The following is a 17314-nucleotide window of genomic DNA, read 5'->3' as shown; positions in this document are numbered from 1 at the left end:
GTGTTGTGAGAGCCTGAGAACCGACCCCACCCCTCACCCGCCGTCGCACTCAGCATGGGGGACCCTGCACATCACCTGGGAAGCACAATGGAGCCGCCCTAGTGGGGAAGGCTAGGGTGAGCTGCCCCCGAGGGCAGGAGAGCAGGGCAGCTGGCCTCGCCCCTTGCTGTGTGTGGCGCTGAGTGAGACAGCCAGTGAGGTGTTGTAGACGTCACCCTGGTGGTGTGGGTGCAGGAGAACTAAAAAGCTGACCGACTAAGTGCCGGGACCCAGATCCAGAAATCTGTGTACGTTCACCCCGACATCGACACCGACGGTGAACGACAGGAACGTGTGAGTGGGGCCAGGCCCTCACGTACACACGAGAATAATTTCCTAAAGAATGATCTTCTCAAGCTATTTTTCAAAGTATTAAGGTTTTCTAAGACTCGGGGCAGTGAGACAAAAGCTGGTTGATGGACCCCCGTGAAAGGTGTGTCTGGTTTCCACACATGGACACAGTTAGAAAGCACATAGTCAATGCGACTTACAATAAATACGGTGGAAAAGACTAAACTGGTTTTAGCTTGACAATGATAAAAGCCATAAATCATGCAATAACCCTTGTTTGAAATCCAGATTCTCTCCCAACTTCACCTCTTGCTATCATAACATCATAGAGATCTGCTGCTGACTTCCATATATGTCTCTGAAAACGCGCAGACCCCACCTTCCAAAGGAAGACTATTATTTCCAATATTGTATTGATTTCTAGACCAGTACGTGATTGAGACCGAATAATTTGTCACCTTTAAGGAAAATACAAAAGACATGATAATTTATCTTTTTGGTTCTCTGTCCCACAAGTTCTAAAAACTTGAGGCCAGGCAGCTTGTCACATCTGTGATATAGCCAAGCAAAGGTGGGTCAGGAACATACGCCCAACACAGCCAGACAATCCCTCCTACAGTCTCTGCTCCACACTTTGTTGCTTTACTTGCTCCCATGAGTATTTTGTTACTTCTTTGGGGGGTGGTGGTATATATGTTTGTTTATTTTTTAATTGGATATTATATTTATATTTCAGATTTTATCGCCTTAACCTATTCCCCCACCACCCAGGAACTTCCTATCTCATCATCCGCCTGCTTCTATGAGGATGTGCCCCCACCAACTCCCCCACTCCCACCTCCCCACCTTCGAATTCCACCCCACTTGGTGTTCAGCCTTCATGGGATCAAGGATCTCCTCTCTCACCTATGTCTGACAAGGCCATCCTCCCCTATATATACAGATGGAGTCATGGGTCCCTCCCTATGTGCTCAAGGCTTGTGGTTTAGAACCTGGGGAGCTCTGGTTGGTTGGTATTGTTGCTCTCCTCATGGGGCCACAAACCCTTTTAGCTCCTTCAGTCTTCTCTCTAACTTCTCCATTGGGAAACCCTTGATCAGATCAATGGTTAGCTGTGAGCATCAGCCTCTGAATGTGTCAGGCTCTGGCAGACCTCTAAGGAAACAGCTATATCAGGCTACTGTCAGCATGCACTTCCTGACATCCACATCAGCCTCTACCTTTGGTGACTGCACATGGGATGGATACCCAGGTGGAATTGTTTCCAGACACCCCCTCCTTCAGTTTCTGTCCCACACTTTGTCTCCATATTTGCTCCCTTCAGTATTTTGTTACTCTTTCTAAGTAGGACTGAGGCATCCACATTTGGTCTTCCTTCTTCATGAGCTTCATGAGGGCTGTGAGTTGAATCTTGGCTATTTTAAGCTTTTGGGCTAATATCCACTTATCAGTGAGTAAATACCATGTGTGTCCTTTTGTGATTGGGTTACCTCACTCAGAATAATATTTTCTAGTTCCATCCATTTACCTAAGAATTTCTCAAATTCATATTTTTAATAGTTGAGTAACACTCCACTGTGAAAATATACCACATATTTTTTATCCATTCCTCTGTTGAAGGGCATCTGGGTTCTTTCCAGCTTCTGGGTATTATAATTAATGCTGCTATGAACTTAGTGAAGCATATGTCCTTGTTATATGTTGGAGCATCTTCTGGGTATATGCCTAGTGATGGTATAACTGGGTCTTCAGGTAATGCTATGTCCAATTATCTGAGGAAATGCAAGACTGATTTCCAGAGCCGTTGTACCAGCTTGCAATGCCAGCAACAATGAATGAGTGTCCCTCTTTCTCCACATCCTCACCGCCATCTATGATATCCTGAGTTTTTGGTCTTAGCCATTCTCACTGGTGTGAGGTGGAATCTCAGGGTTGTTTTGATTTGCATTTCCCTGATGACTAAGTATGTTGAGCATTTCTTAATATGCTTCTTGGCCATTCGAGTCTCCTCAGTTGAGAATTCTTTGTGTAGCTCTGTATCCCATTTTAAATAGAGTTATTTGGTTTTCTGGAGTCTAATATCTTGATTTCTTTGTATATATTGAATATTAGTCCTTTATCAGATGTAGGATTGGTAATGATCTATTCCCAATCTGTTGGTTGCATTTTTGTCCTATTGACAGTGTCCTTTCTCTTGCCGAAGTTTTGCAATTTTATGAGGTCCCATTTGTCAATTCTTGATCTTAGAGCATAAGCCATTGGTGTTCTGTTCAGGAACTTTTCCTCTGTGCCCAGGTATTCAAGGTTCTTCCCCACCATCTCTTCTATTAGTTTCAGTGTATCTGGGTTTGTTTTTTTTTTGGTGGAGGTTGTTTATAAACGTGGACTTGAGCCTTGTACAAGGGAATAAGAATGGATTGATTTACATTCTTCTACATGCTGACCTCCAGTTGATCCAGCACCATTTGTTGAAAATGCTGTCTTTTTTTCACTGGATGATTTTAGCTCCCTTGTCAAAGATCAAATGACCATAGGTATGCGGGTTCATTTCTGTGTCTTCAATTCTATTTCCTTGATCTTCCTGCCTCTCTTTGTACCAATACAATGCAATTTTTATCACTATTGCTCTGTATGACAAGAACATTAAGTCTCTAAAGATAGAAATTGAAGAAGCCCTCAAAATATAAAAAGATAACCTGTGCTCACAAATCAGCAGGATTAACATGTGGCCATCTTACCAAAAGCAATCTATAGAATTGTTGCAATTCCCAACAAAATTCCAACACAATTATTCACAGAGATAGACAGAGCAATTCCCAAATTTATTTGGAAAAACAAAAAACTCAGGATAGTGAAAATTATTCTCAACCATAAGAGAACTTTTGAGAGAATCACCATTCCTGACATTAAAGTGTACTACAGAGCAGTTGTGATAAAAAAAAAAAAAAAAAAAACACATGGTACTGGTCCAGAGACATGCTGGTAAATCAATGGAATAGAATGGAAAACCCAAAATTAAACCCACAAACATGATTACCTCATCTTTGACATAGAATCCAAAACCATCCAGTGGAAAAAAGAATGTATATTAAACAAATGATACTGGGTCAAGTGGCAGTCAGCATGAGGAAAATATAAATTGATCCATTCTTATCTCCTTGTACAAAATTCAAGTCTAAGAGGTAAGGCCTTGCATGCAAAACCAGATACGCTAAATATAATAGAAGAGAAAATGGAAAAGAGACTCAAACATATTGACACAGGGAAAAATTTACTGAACAGAACACCAATGGGCCAGGCTTTAAGATCAACAATTCACAAATGGTATCTCAAAACATTGAAAAGCTTCTGTAAGGGAAAAGACACTATCATCAGGGCAAAATGACAACCTACAGATTTGAAAAAGATCTTTACCAATCCTGCATAGAATAGAAGGGGCATAAAAAATATATACAACAAGTCAAGAAGTTAGTCTTCAGAGAACCAAATAATCCTATTAAAAATGGGGTAGAGAGCTAAACAAAAAATTCTCAACTGGGGAATCTCAAATGGCTGAGAAGCACCTAAAGAAATGTTCATCATCCTTAGTCATCAGGGAAATGAAAATCAAAAAGATCCTGAGATTTCTTCTCACCCTAGATGGCTAAGCTCAAAAACTCAAGTGAGAGTAGATACTGATGAAGATGTGGAGAAAGAGGAACATTCTTCCATTGCTGGTGAAATTGTAGGCTTGTAAAGCACTCTGGAAATCAGTCTGGTGGTTCCTCAGAAAATTGGGCATAGTACTACCTGAGGGCCCAGCTATACCACTCTTGGGCTTATGCTCAAAAGATTTTCCAACATACAACAAGGGTGCATGCTCCACTGTGTTCATAGTAGCCATATTTATAATAGCCAGCAGCAGGAAAAAAACAGATTTCCTTCAATAGAAAAATGGGTACAGAGCATGTGGTACATTTACACAATGGAGTACTACTCAGCTATTAAAAACAATGGATTCATGAAATTCTTAAGCAAATGGATGGAACTAGAAAATATCATGCTGAGTGAGGTAACCTAGTCATAAAACAGCACACACAGTATGTACTCTCTGATAAGTAGATATTAGAGAAAAGCTCAGAATACCCATGAAACAACTCAGAGAACACATGAAGCTCAAGAAGAAGAAAGGCCAAAGTGTAGGTTCTTCAGTACTACTTAGAAGGGGAAACAAAATATTCACTGGAGTTAGGGGGTAGGAGGGAATTTGGAGGAAGAGAGGGGGGAGGGGGAAAGAGGACAGGATCAGGTGTGGGAGGAGACATGGGAGATGAACAGAGGGTCAGGAAATTGAAGAGAGGTGTGTAACAATGGGTGATGGGAAACTGGAGTTAGCTACCAGAAAGTCCTAGATGCCAGGAAAGAAAGAGGATTCCAGGACCCAATGGGTATGACATTAGCTGAAATAACTAAAAAAGGGGGAGAAAAAAACCTATAGAGACCGAGGATAGGCTCTGCACCTGTTTAAGGCATGGGTCCCCACACTCATCTTAATAATATTAACTCATAATTGCTCCTGTCTAAGGTAAATCCAGAGAATTCCCCACCTGGGGGATTCATTCCATATGCAGCCAGCAAACCCAGACCCTATAGCTGATGACAAGAAGTGCTTGCTGACAGGGGCCTTATCTATCTGTTTCTTGAGAGGCTCTGCCAGACCCTTCCCAATACGTATGCAAATGCTTGCAGCCAAGTGTTGAACTGAGAACACTGGAGTGAAGAGTCAGACTCCATCCACATTTCCAGTTCTTTTGACACAGCATTACCACTCAGTATACAAAAAGTATAGACTATCACAACAAGACACTCAATTTACACAATCTATAGGTCTGCAAAAGTACTAAAATATTTAAACTGACAAATTCATAATTCAACCAAAGTATGAAACAAATTCTCATTCATAGTAACTAAGATAGCACAATAAACTCCATAGCAAGATTTACTATAAGCCAGTGACACACTAACCATTACAAAAATGGAGTTAAAGACTCCACTTAACTCAGTGAGGATACTATGGGCAAAAATATAAGGAAGTTCAAAAAAACACATCAATTCAATATTCCATCTGTGTCACTAATTGTAATCTAACCAAGTTACATAAATGTGCACGAGAGACATACATCTGTGTTGTTGCAATGTAATCCAAGACAGGACTGTATCAAAACAAATACCAACTAGACAAGAATGAAAACTATAAGGTATATACTAAAATTAGCAATAAAATTCTCTCTCATAAACGACATCTAATTTCTTTCATTCCTTTGAATAAAATGTATGAAATTGTTCTCAATTTTTTTAATGAAGTGTTAACAAACATCAACCAAAGAAATGTTTCATCAAATGACACTGACTGTCAGAAACTGATTATCAAGCAAGATATCAGCATTATAACTCAGTGAATGTCTTTGCAGGTACTGATACTGGACAGGATGGGTGATGAATAATTATAATTATTCATTAATTATTTAATTATTCAATATAATTATTTAATAATTCAAGTCATTATTGGTTTCAGCATGATGACATATTCTAGAGATGACAGGAATTACATAATTTTGAGGAGATTTTTTGAACATGACTAGCATACAATAGTATATGAACAACAGAGAGAATGGTGAACTCCTGCCTCAATGTTGCATGTGAGAGTGCCCTTCCCTACACTAGACAATGGAAGATATAATGTCCCATGATTAAACTCAATGTCTAAATGTTAAGGATCACTTATGACCTTCTCAACTTTTGTCTTACTATGGAAGTTCTGATGAGATCCATTGTGTTCACACATATGGCTGTTGACACATGGTCTGGTCCCAGTTGTCCAGGAGAAGATACTTTCTGAAAATATTTATGTCATAATATGAATGAAATCATGGCACCTGAGGATGGAGAACATGATCTTCACGACATGTTTTCAACAATGTTTTGATCAAAAGTTTTCAGACCTCAGATGTAGAGCTTGAGGCAAGAATTTTCCCACTGAACCCAGGGAGCATTACGTAAGATGAGTGGAAAATTATTGTTGAATACAATTAAGTAGATATCCAAACAGCAGTAGCCTTAAAAACAGACACATAGTTGTAAGTGTGTGTGTGTGTGTGTGTGTGTGTGTGTGTGTGTGTGTGTGTGTGTGTGTGATGTTTGACTGCATAAGAAACAGATTAAGCAACTGCTCTGGCTTAGATCCTAGCAAACATGAAGAAGCTGTGTTGTTTCACTATTTCCTTTTTGCTCCTGAAGTTTTCTCTCATTTTGTGCTGTTTGACTGAACTCAGTTGCTTTTGGAGGATAAAGAATATTGAAGATAATGATGGACATTTGAGAAGTGACTGTGGTTTTTCGCTTATGTTATTGGAGGAAGCTGTTGAAGACGATTTCTATAATCAACTTATTCCTTTTAGGTAAGTCATTAACTATGTTTCCTTCTTCAATGTCATGAATTAGAATTATTTAACAGTATAAAAAAACTGTAGGGTTCTGTCCTGTTCTCCCCCCTGTTACTTTAGGAACTACTGAAAATTATTACATCATTGACTATTTTAATACTTTGAAATATGTCACAGTTTAGTTTATCTTTATTATGCTGGGCTCCAGATCACAATGCTGGACAATGGGAGAGACTAAATTCTGTTGAGTGTTTGTGGATATCTTGTCTTGAAAGATGTCTCTTCATCTACCTTGAATTCACAGTTCTCACCTTTGGGAAGAGCAAAATATGAAGAGACTCCAACACTGTCTATATTCTATTGTCTGCCATTGATTCTTATATGAGCGTGCATCTAAATGCCTTCATTAAAATGTTATCAAATTTTGGTCTCCAAAAGTTAGGCATACATTCAGACATTGGAATATTTGTGTATGTGCTGGTCTACTGTACCTGATTACATGAATAACTATATATATATATATATATATATATATATATATATATATATATGTATATATATATGTATATATACATATATGTATATATGCATATATATACATATATATGTATATATATACATATATATAATATATATGTCATATAACTTGTGATATAATGTAATATAACATTACATATATACCTTGATTTTTAAAATAGTCTTTAAATGCATCCCTCCTGCCATTCTGGAGTTGACACTTAATGTGGATAAAGACTGCCAATTCTGTTACCAGAATAATCTTTTGGTCCAATTATGCAAATACTCAGTCACATATTAGGCTTATTATCACTATCAGGTCGATGGTCAATATATCTATTAATTATCAAATAAATATAACATTAGAGGAGATCTAGGAAAATAAATGCATTTCTTGTAGATAAGAACCTGTTCTTAATGTGGCTACATAGTTCTGAGATCCCAAGTGTGAGATGTTATCATTTGTGCCTGCCGATCATGTAGGAAAGAGTGTTGAAATCACTCACATTTTACATAATCTGTATGACTGGGACTACTTTTTTTGTGACTGAGTTTTCCTGTAGTTTTCTGTCTTTGACTCTTCAACCAATCTCTTATTCAATTTTCATGTCTTTGGGATTTAAAGAATATGTTTCTCAATTGTTAGCCAGAGTACACTGTGTGCACTTTGATAGTGATGGTGGCTTCTCATCTTCTCTGTTATGTCAGTAGGAATTTCATTTCTGATGTATTCTGTTTTATCCTACACCTCAGTAGAAAAATAGTGGAAATTCTCATTGGTGACATTTTTATAAGCCATAATTAGGTTTAAATTTATAAATATATGAACTGGGCCAATGCACTTTTCAGGTTTCAAAAGAAAAACTTAGCTTCAAACACTCCAATTGAAATTGCAAATTTCATCAAAAGAGGATGTTTTTCATTTTTACTTCTGACAAGAGGTAATTGCTAATTGTAGTATATAATCTGCCAACTCTCCTGGGCCAGGTGAGCACATTTCATAGGGAGAGAAGATTTCTGTGTTCAGATATCACTTAAAGGTTCTTAAAGAATGAAGAAGACTGAGGTGTTAAGAGAAATTTGATACCTTTTTAATGAAATTGACATAGTAACAACACACTGAAAGGTAACATTAAATTGATGTGTAAAAGAGCATAAAGGTCAATATTCTAGTTATGTGGATAGTTGTATCATATTGTATATTTTGAAATAGATAAATTGATTTATATAAAATATATCTTAAAATAATTATTGTGTGTTGAATCTTAACAGTTGAAAATATTAACATCATGTTCTACAATAACCATGAAAATCTTATTGATAATATTTTCACTGTGCATAAAACTAGCATTTTTAATGTTTACTACAAAGAGAGTTTGCTATTTTGAAATCTGTTAAATATTCTTACTGATGAAATAATTTCTTTCCTACAAACACTGATAATCATTTTAAGTAAACTGATTGTTAGACAATGTACACAGATGTATAATGTGCTTTGAATACTCTCACACTATATCATATAAGGGCTTTTGAATATAATTTTTAATGATTCCTTTTTAATATTTTATTCTCCTTTGCTAAAGTCCCCCAAAATATTTTGTATGTCTTGAAACAATTTAGTACTCAATGTTAGATATAGGATTCTCAGTTATGGATATTATTAAATATTCATTAATAATATTTTAGGTTATGAAAAAATGAATATAAAAGTTGAACAAATTTTTGATATATTACCTCTTTCTCAAAATACTCAATAAAAATATGATGTATAAATTGCATTTAAATAATAAAAATTTTAAGGAGAATGTGTTATAGCTTTTATGTGTGGTTTAAGCGATGCTTATATATTTATTTATCTGTGGAATTACAACTCCAAATATACTTTAAATTAGTCTTGCTCAAGAGGACAAGAATCTAGTTCAAAGATGACAGAGATATAAATAATCTTTATCAGTTTTCACGAATACAAAATTTATCATATTATAGTACCATACATCTATGAATTCTTAAATTGTATGGAGTTCTATAGACTTCTAATTTATGAAACTTATTCAAGAAATTTAGACAGAAATATAGCATGTCTCATATTACAAACTTTTGCAATTTATATTTTGTGTTTTATACATCTCCCTTAATCATTTTTATGCCTTGTTATAGAATACAAAAAAGAAAATCTGAGTTTCTTCTGGTAATTATTTTTGCTGCTGAAGAGATCAACAAGAATCCTTATCTTTTACCCAACATGTCTTTGTATTTTGACATCATTGTTGGCCTATGTGGAGATACATTGGGAATTCTGGATAATGTATATTCACAACAAAACCATAGTTTGGAGTTTATTAATTATATCTGTGGATTAGATCCAACGTGTGCTGCAGACATTATAGGACCATCATGGAAATCATCCTTAAGACTAGCAGTTTATTCTAGGACACCAACGGTAAGAAGGCATAACACTGGAATAGTTAACAACTTTTAAATTTCATTTGCATGTGCCTACAACATAGCTAGGAGAGCATGCACTTATGTGTGTGCTGCTACACACATACACACACATATTGTGTGTGTGTATATATGTGTATATATATAGTATATATTATATATTTTATATATACACATATATATATGATAAAGAGTTAAAAATCATATCTAAGCAAGCAGAGAAAACTGTTTTATAGGACATTCAGACTTGTCAGAAATAGTCTAGAATCTAATAGAAATATATATATATATATATATATATATATATATATATATATAGAGAGAGAGAGAGAGAGAGAGAGAGAGAGGAGAGAGAGAGAGAGAGAGAGAGAGAGAGAGAGAGAGAGAGAGAGAGAGAGAGAAAGAGAGAGAGGGAGAGAGAGTATAATCTTATTATCCTTAACAGAAGTTCTGAAGGTGAGTAACATTACCTGTATGTAAGTCCAAGTGTCCTAACAATCATATTCCTCATGTGGATGTTTCATCTTCTCTTCTGTATCCTTTAGGTTTTCTTTGGACCATTTAATCCTAACCTAAGTAACCATGACCAGTTGCCCTTTGTCTATCAGGTAGCCACCAAGGACACCCATTTGTCCCATGGCATGGTCTCCTTGATGCTTCATTTTAGATGGACTTGGATTGGACTGGTCATCTCAGATGATGACCAGGGTATTCAGTTTCTCTCAAACATGAGAGAAGAAATGCAAAGACATGGAATCTGTTTAGCTTTTGTGAATGTGATCCCAGAAAACACGCACTTATACATGACAAGGGCTAAGGTATATGATGAACAAATTACAACATCAACAGCAAGGGTTGTTATCATTTATGGTGACATGAACTCTACTTTAGAAATCAGCCTTAGACGATGGGGATATTTAGGTGCTCAGAGAATATGGATCACAACCTCACAATGGGATATTATCACAAATAAAAAAGATTTCACCCTTGATTTCTTCCATGGGACTGTCACTTTTGCACACCACAAAGGTGAGACTGCTAAACTTAGGAATTTTATGCAAACAATAAACACTGACAAATACCCAGTAAACATTTCTGACTCTGTCCTGGGGTGGAATTATTTTAATTGTTCAATCTCTAAGAACAGCAATAAAATGGTTCCTTTTACATTCGTCAACACATTGGAATGGACAACACTGCACAAATATGACATGGTCCTGAGTAATGAAGGTTATAATTTGTATAACGCGATTTATGCTGTGGCCTACACCTACCATGAACTCATTCTTCAACAAGTAGAGTCTCAGAAAATGGCAGAACCCAAGGGATTATTCATGGACTGTCTGCAGGTAAAGTTTCTTACTATTCATTATGTTTAGATAAATCAATGTGATCTTTTAAATGGACTCTGAGTAACAATTGTACATTTGTTAGAGATTATTCTCTCTGTGGAAAGATTTCTACACTGAAAAACTCCCAAATGATTCTTTAAATGGATAAATATCATACACAAGGATAAGATTTAAATGGAAGCAATACATTTTTATAAATATCAGGGAGTTTTGTGAAAACGTGTCTCAACATTTCACCAAATGAATTCAAAATGTAAAATAGGAACTAAAGGTTTTATCATAAAAGCCTTAGGTAATGACTTAGACTTATTATAACTTAGGTTATAATATTTTTCTAAAGAAAAATTTCTCAAGTATAGGTACATGAGGTGGGCAGTGGTGGTGCACACCTTTAATCCCAGAACTCGGGAGGCAGAGGCAGGTGGATTTCTGAGTTCAAAGTGCCAGCCTGGTCTACAGAGTGAGTTCTAGGACAACCATGGCCACACAGAGAAACCCTGTCAGGAAAAAAACAAAAACAAAAAACCACAAAAAACAAAATAAAAAATAACCCAAAATCAACAACAACCACAACAAAAATAACAACAACCACAAAAAAAACAAACAAAAAAGAATAGGTACTTGAGCTGTGATTTATAGTTAATCATTTAACAATTATTTATAAAACCATAAATGACTAAGACTGCACATTTTATTAAGTTTGTGTGTTTGTCATACATGCATAATATATATAAATGAAAGACCCAGAATTATTCTTAATTTTCACAACTTGCAGACATTCAGATTTCCCCTTCATTTGCACATACCTGGCTTCCTTTTTTTACAAATTATTTTTGACAAACATGTGCACAGTACACATGCACACAGAAACACAGACACAAACACACCATGTTACTTGATATCTGGTAATAATTTTTCTAGCACATTTTATCATTGACCATTAGTATTGAGCATATTAATTTTAATTACCCATAAGGTATATTTTATTTTACTACCCAGGATTACTTTAATACAGCTGTCTTTTCTGAAAGGTTTTAAAAAATTAGAGGAAATTCTGAATTTGGCATTCCCTTTACTGATATGCACAAGTAAGCATCTAATGATGCATCTCATTTAGGTGGCTTCCTTGCTGAAAACCAGGGTATTTACTAACCCTGTTGGAGAACTGGTGAACATGAACCATAGAGAAAATCAGTGTGAAGACTATGACATTTTCTTCACATGGAATTTTCCACAAGGCTTTGGATTAAAAGTGAAAATAGGAAGCTATTTTCCTTGTCTCCCACAGAGTCAACAACTTCACACATCTGAAGACTTGGAGTGGGCCACAGGAGGAACATCAGTGGGTATACCACAGGTTTTGTTGTTTTCAGAATATCTAAATTTTAAAACATGAGGCACTGAAGTAATAGCTCTGTGGTTAAGACCAATTGCTACTTTTACAAAGGACCATCCTCAGTTCCAATCACCAAAATTTGATAACTCTCAACTTCATGTAAATCTGGTCATAGAGATCAAAGGCCTCTGGATTCCATGTTAGGTTGCACCCACATGCCTATTCAAAGCCACGACACAGGAATATATTTACTAAACATATAGTAATATATATGTACATATATATATATATATATATATATATATATATATATATATAATGAAAATTTTGTAACTATATGTAAATAATTGATTTTTGATGCTGTGTGAACATATTTATAGTTCAATTAAGTACAGCACATATTTATTAACAGAAATCTTTCTCCAGATTCAAGGGTTTTTAAATTTTTTTATCTTTTTATTAGTTATTTTATTTATTTACATTTTAAATATCATCAGCATTCCTGGTTTCCCCTATTCTGTGGAGGATTCCCTTATCAGGCATCAGTAGGAGAGGAGGCCCTTGTTCCTGTGGAGGCTTGGTGCCCCAGCATAGGGAAAGGACAGGGTGATGAGGCAGAAGTCAGTGGTGGGTCTGGGAGCTCCCTCATAGAAGTAGGGGGTTGGTGGGATGGGGGTTCAATGTTTTCTTTTAAACTTAAGAAAACTTCATTAATTTTATGAGAGTCTTACATACCATGTTTTGTTTATACTCACCAAACAACTTGTTCTTGATTTACCATACAACTCAGTGTTCTTATTTTTTTATTTATAAATAATTATAGAGAAACTGATGCCAAATAAACATTCCTTTTTGATTAATCAGTTTTAGAAGGAAAAATTTTAAATTGCTACAAACTGAATGTTGCATATATAATATTACATGTTATATAAATATACTGTGACTTTCATTGCATTTCGGGGTAATACAAAATAAAAATATTAAGTAATGCTGGTTATTAGGGGAGTATTTAAAGTCATATCTTTTAATGTCCCACATAGCAATCTATGGGTCATTATACATATGATGTATACATGAACTACACACATGCGTGTACACACACACACACACACACACACACACACATACACACACCACTACATATATGTTGCTTCAGGTTCCCTCCTCCAGGTGTAGTGTACCATGTACTGCTGGATTCAGGAAAATTTATCAGAAAGATACAGCAGACTGCTGCTTTGACTGTGTCCAGTGCCCAGAAAATGAGGTTTCCAATGAAACAGGTACATGCTTGCATGCAGAAGAGATATTGTTGAATTCAAATTCCTTCTCATTGCAGACTAGAAATATGATATGGCCTAGATGGAAACTGAAGACCTAAACTCCCGTGTTTAGAACTTAATCAGTTAAATCATATCAACTTCTTTTGGACTTAGCAAATAATCTACAATATATTCTACAAACAGCACATTTCTTTCACAATATGATGGTTACTGATTGATTTTATATTAAGACCAGATGCTCAGGGTAACAGTCATTGTTTAGTGAAAGATATTTTAAGAGCTTAGATGGCTTAAAGGATTAAGCATGTCTTGTCAAAGAATTAAAACAAGAGTGAAGATTTCAAGAATGCAGCAAGAGAGGGGATAGCGCTTATCATCAATCCCAGCCTAGCTAAGGAAAGAGGGATGAATGTAAATATCCATAATCTTCATGCCTTATAGCTTTAAATGTGTGGTTGGGAAGAAAGAGATCTCACCACAATGACAGGGACATGCATTTGTCAGTGAGGCATACAGTTTCTAGAATGAAAATATTACTTTTTGCAAACAGTATTTGCATGAAGAATTGTGTGCTCTGGTGCCTATGGGTAGGTATAGACAAAGGGAACAACTCTCAAAGCAAACAAAGTACATAATGTGTTTCATGACCTGGCATCAATACCTATGTCTGCACACTACTCTTGTCTGTGAGCTATGAATTTATGGTTTGAGGAATGTCATAATCTGAGATGATGCATATTATTCATCATCATATTTTTCTTGTTTTGTTTCATAAATAATGTTTTTTATGTTCCATTTCCTATGATGGTGTTTTGTTCCATCACCAAGCATATGTTAATGGAGAGCGATCATAAGTCAGTGGTCAAAACCAAATTATGTGTTGATACATCCTATGAATAATACAAATACACAATTATTGCCTACATAATAATGATATCTTATAATGGTTTATTGTTGTTCACCAGCAGATATGGAACAGTGTGTGAGGTGTCCAGATGATAAGTATGCCAACTTACAGCAAACCCACTGCCTCCAAAGAGCTGTGTCCTTTCTGGCTTATGAAGATCCAGTGGGGATGGCTCTAGCCTGCATGGCCCTGTGCTTCTCGGCCATCACAATTCTAGTACTCATCATTTTTGTGAAGCACAAGGATACTCCTATTGTGAAGGCCAATAACCACATTCTCAGTTACACCCTGCTCATCTCCCTTATCTTCTGTTTTCTTTGTTCCTTGCTCTTCATTGGACATCCCAACCAGGCCATCTGCATCCTGCAGCAAACCACGTTTGGAATATTTTTCACAGTGGCTATTTCTACCGTGTTGGCCAAAACAATAACTGTGGTCCTGGCTTTCAAGCTCACTACCCCTGGGAGAAAGATGAGAGGGATAATAACAGCAGCACCTAAGTTGGTCATCCCCATTTGTACCATAATCCAACTTGTTCTCTGTGGAACCTGGTTGGTAACATCTCCTCCCTTTATTGACAGAGATATACAATCTGAACATGGGAAGACTGTCATTATTTGCAACAAAGGCTCTGTCATTGCCTTCCACTTTGTCCTGGGATACTTGGGGTTCTTGGCTCTGGGGAGCTTCATTGTATCTTTCTTGGCTAGGAACCTTCCTGACAGATTCAATGAAGCCAAGTTCCTAACTTTTAGCATGCTGGTGTTCTGCAGTGTCTGGATCACCTTCCTCCCTGTCTACTACAGCACTATGGGAAAGGTCATGTTAGTTGTGGAGGTCTTCTCCATCTTGGCTTCAAGTGCTGGGTTGCTAGGGTGTATTTTCATCCCAAAGTGTTATGTTATTTTATTGAGACAAGATTTAAATTCTCTTCAGAAGTACAAAGATAAGTTTCATCATTGAAACTTCATTAGTTTTAAAATGTTAGATGGAACTCAACATATCTTCTTGCTTTGTCTTAACAAAAGTACTACTAAGTCATACAAAAATTTTAAATAATATGCTATCACAGCAGGATAGCACTGCCTAATGAAATACCCATGACTAAGGCTTGGTAGAAAATGGTTTCATTCATGAGTACACAAACCTCAATTTTGAGTGTAGGTAATCTCAGTTGAGGCATAGCTGCCGTCATTTTGATGTGTACATGTATAAGCAATGCTCTTAATTAAAGATTAATATAAAGAGACCCAATTTTTTGTGAACAGTGCCACCTCCAGGCATGTTGTTCTGGGAATTATAAGAAAGAGGATTTGAGATAACACAGACATGACAGCAGTAATGAGCATAATTGCATGGACTCTAATTGGGCTCCTGCATTCATGTTCTCATCTTGGTGTCATTCAATTAACTGTGACAAAGGTACACAGGGAAATCAACACTGTTTTCATATGTTCCTTTTGACCATGGTGTTTTATTACAGCAACAGAAACTAAGACATTAGCAAAATGGTAAATTGTCTCATTAATGATTTGGAATATAATAGATTATAGATTACTGATACAATAAAAAGAACCAATTTGAAAAGAGATACAAGAGTGAGTGTTAGTAGTGTGTGGAGCATAAACGCAGCATTGCATATTGTTGATGGCCATCACAGAGGAGTAGGCTTTCGGAGTAGCTTTACAATATATCGTGTATATGTTAAAAATATCAGGTAACACATTAAGATGAGTACAGTACATGAAAAGGAATATGGGTTTCAGTGTTTGTCTGCAGTATAAGGCTCTTTTAGTTTTATGAAAACAAACCATTTAAACATGAAATGAATGAGTTTCATTCAGTAAGAAATATCAGTAGTGAAAATAATATCATACACAATACCTTTATCACCATAATATCAGTGAGTTCTGTGAACATATAATTCACACCAGATGAAGGGTCTCATTATAAATTTTTCAGAATAAGAGTTACTAAATCTTATTTTATTTTATTTTTATTTATTTATTTATTTATTTATTTATTTATTTTTGGTTTTTCGAGACAGGGTTTCTCTGTATAGCCTTTGGCTGTCCTGGAACTCACTCAGTAGACCAGGCTGGCCTCAAACTCAGAAATCCACCTGCCTCTGCCTCCCGAGTGCTGGGATTAAAGGCATGTGCCACCACCGCCCGGCAGAGTTACTAAATCTCTATTTCCATCTTTTATTTCCATCTTTTATTGGATATTATATTTATTTACATTTCAAATTTTATCACATTTTTTGGTTTCCCCTCCAGAAATTTCCTATCTAATCCTTTCTCCTTCTGCTTCTATGAGAGTGTTTCCTCACCTGGCCACCCACTCCCTCTGCCTCCCTGCCCTTGAATTCCCCTACACTGAAGCATCAAGCCTTCAGAGGACCAAGGGCCTCTCTTCCCATTGATGTCTAACAAGGCCATCCTCTGCTACATGTACAGCTGGAGTCATGGGATACTACATGTGTACTCTTTGGTTGCTGTTTTAATTTCTGGGAGCTCTGGTTGATTGATATTATTGTTCTTCCTATGGGATACAAACCCCTTCAACACCTTCAGTCTTTTCTCTAACTCTTCCATTGGAGACCCCATGCCCAGTCCAATGGTTGGCCGTGAGCATCTGCCGCTGTATTTGCCAGGCTCTGAAAGAGCCTCTAAAGAGATAGCTATGTTAGGCTCTTGTCACAAGAACTTTTTGGCATCCCCAGTAGT

The 17314-nt window shown here is 36.4% G+C and overlaps 1 protein-coding gene across 2 annotated transcripts; it reads left to right on the top strand.

Moving 5' to 3' along the window:
- Nucleotides 1-6561: 6561 nt before the first annotated feature.
- On the top strand, nucleotides 6562-15548 carry LOC117701271 (vomeronasal type-2 receptor 116-like). Of its 2 annotated transcripts, none has more exons than XM_034493075.1 (6): nucleotides 6562-6767; nucleotides 9426-9708; nucleotides 10256-11059; nucleotides 12180-12404; nucleotides 13555-13678; nucleotides 14647-15548. In XM_034493075.1, the coding sequence occupies exons 1-6, from the start codon at nucleotides 6562-6564 to the stop codon at nucleotides 15546-15548; spliced, it is 2544 nt and encodes an 847-aa protein (XP_034348966.1). The 2 variants fall into 2 exon arrangements, with proteins under 2 accessions (XP_034348966.1, XP_034348965.1); XM_034493074.1 differs by having other exon boundaries at nucleotides 14644-15548.
- Nucleotides 15549-17314: the final 1766 nt, after the last annotated feature.

This window comes from Arvicanthis niloticus (genome assembly GCF_011762505.2).
Source record: "Arvicanthis niloticus isolate mArvNil1 chromosome Y unlocalized genomic scaffold, mArvNil1.pat.X SUPER_Y_unloc_23, whole genome shotgun sequence".
Taxonomy (NCBI): Eukaryota; Metazoa; Chordata; class Mammalia; order Rodentia; family Muridae; genus Arvicanthis; species Arvicanthis niloticus.
This window is presented reverse-complemented; position numbering and strand designations above follow the sequence as displayed.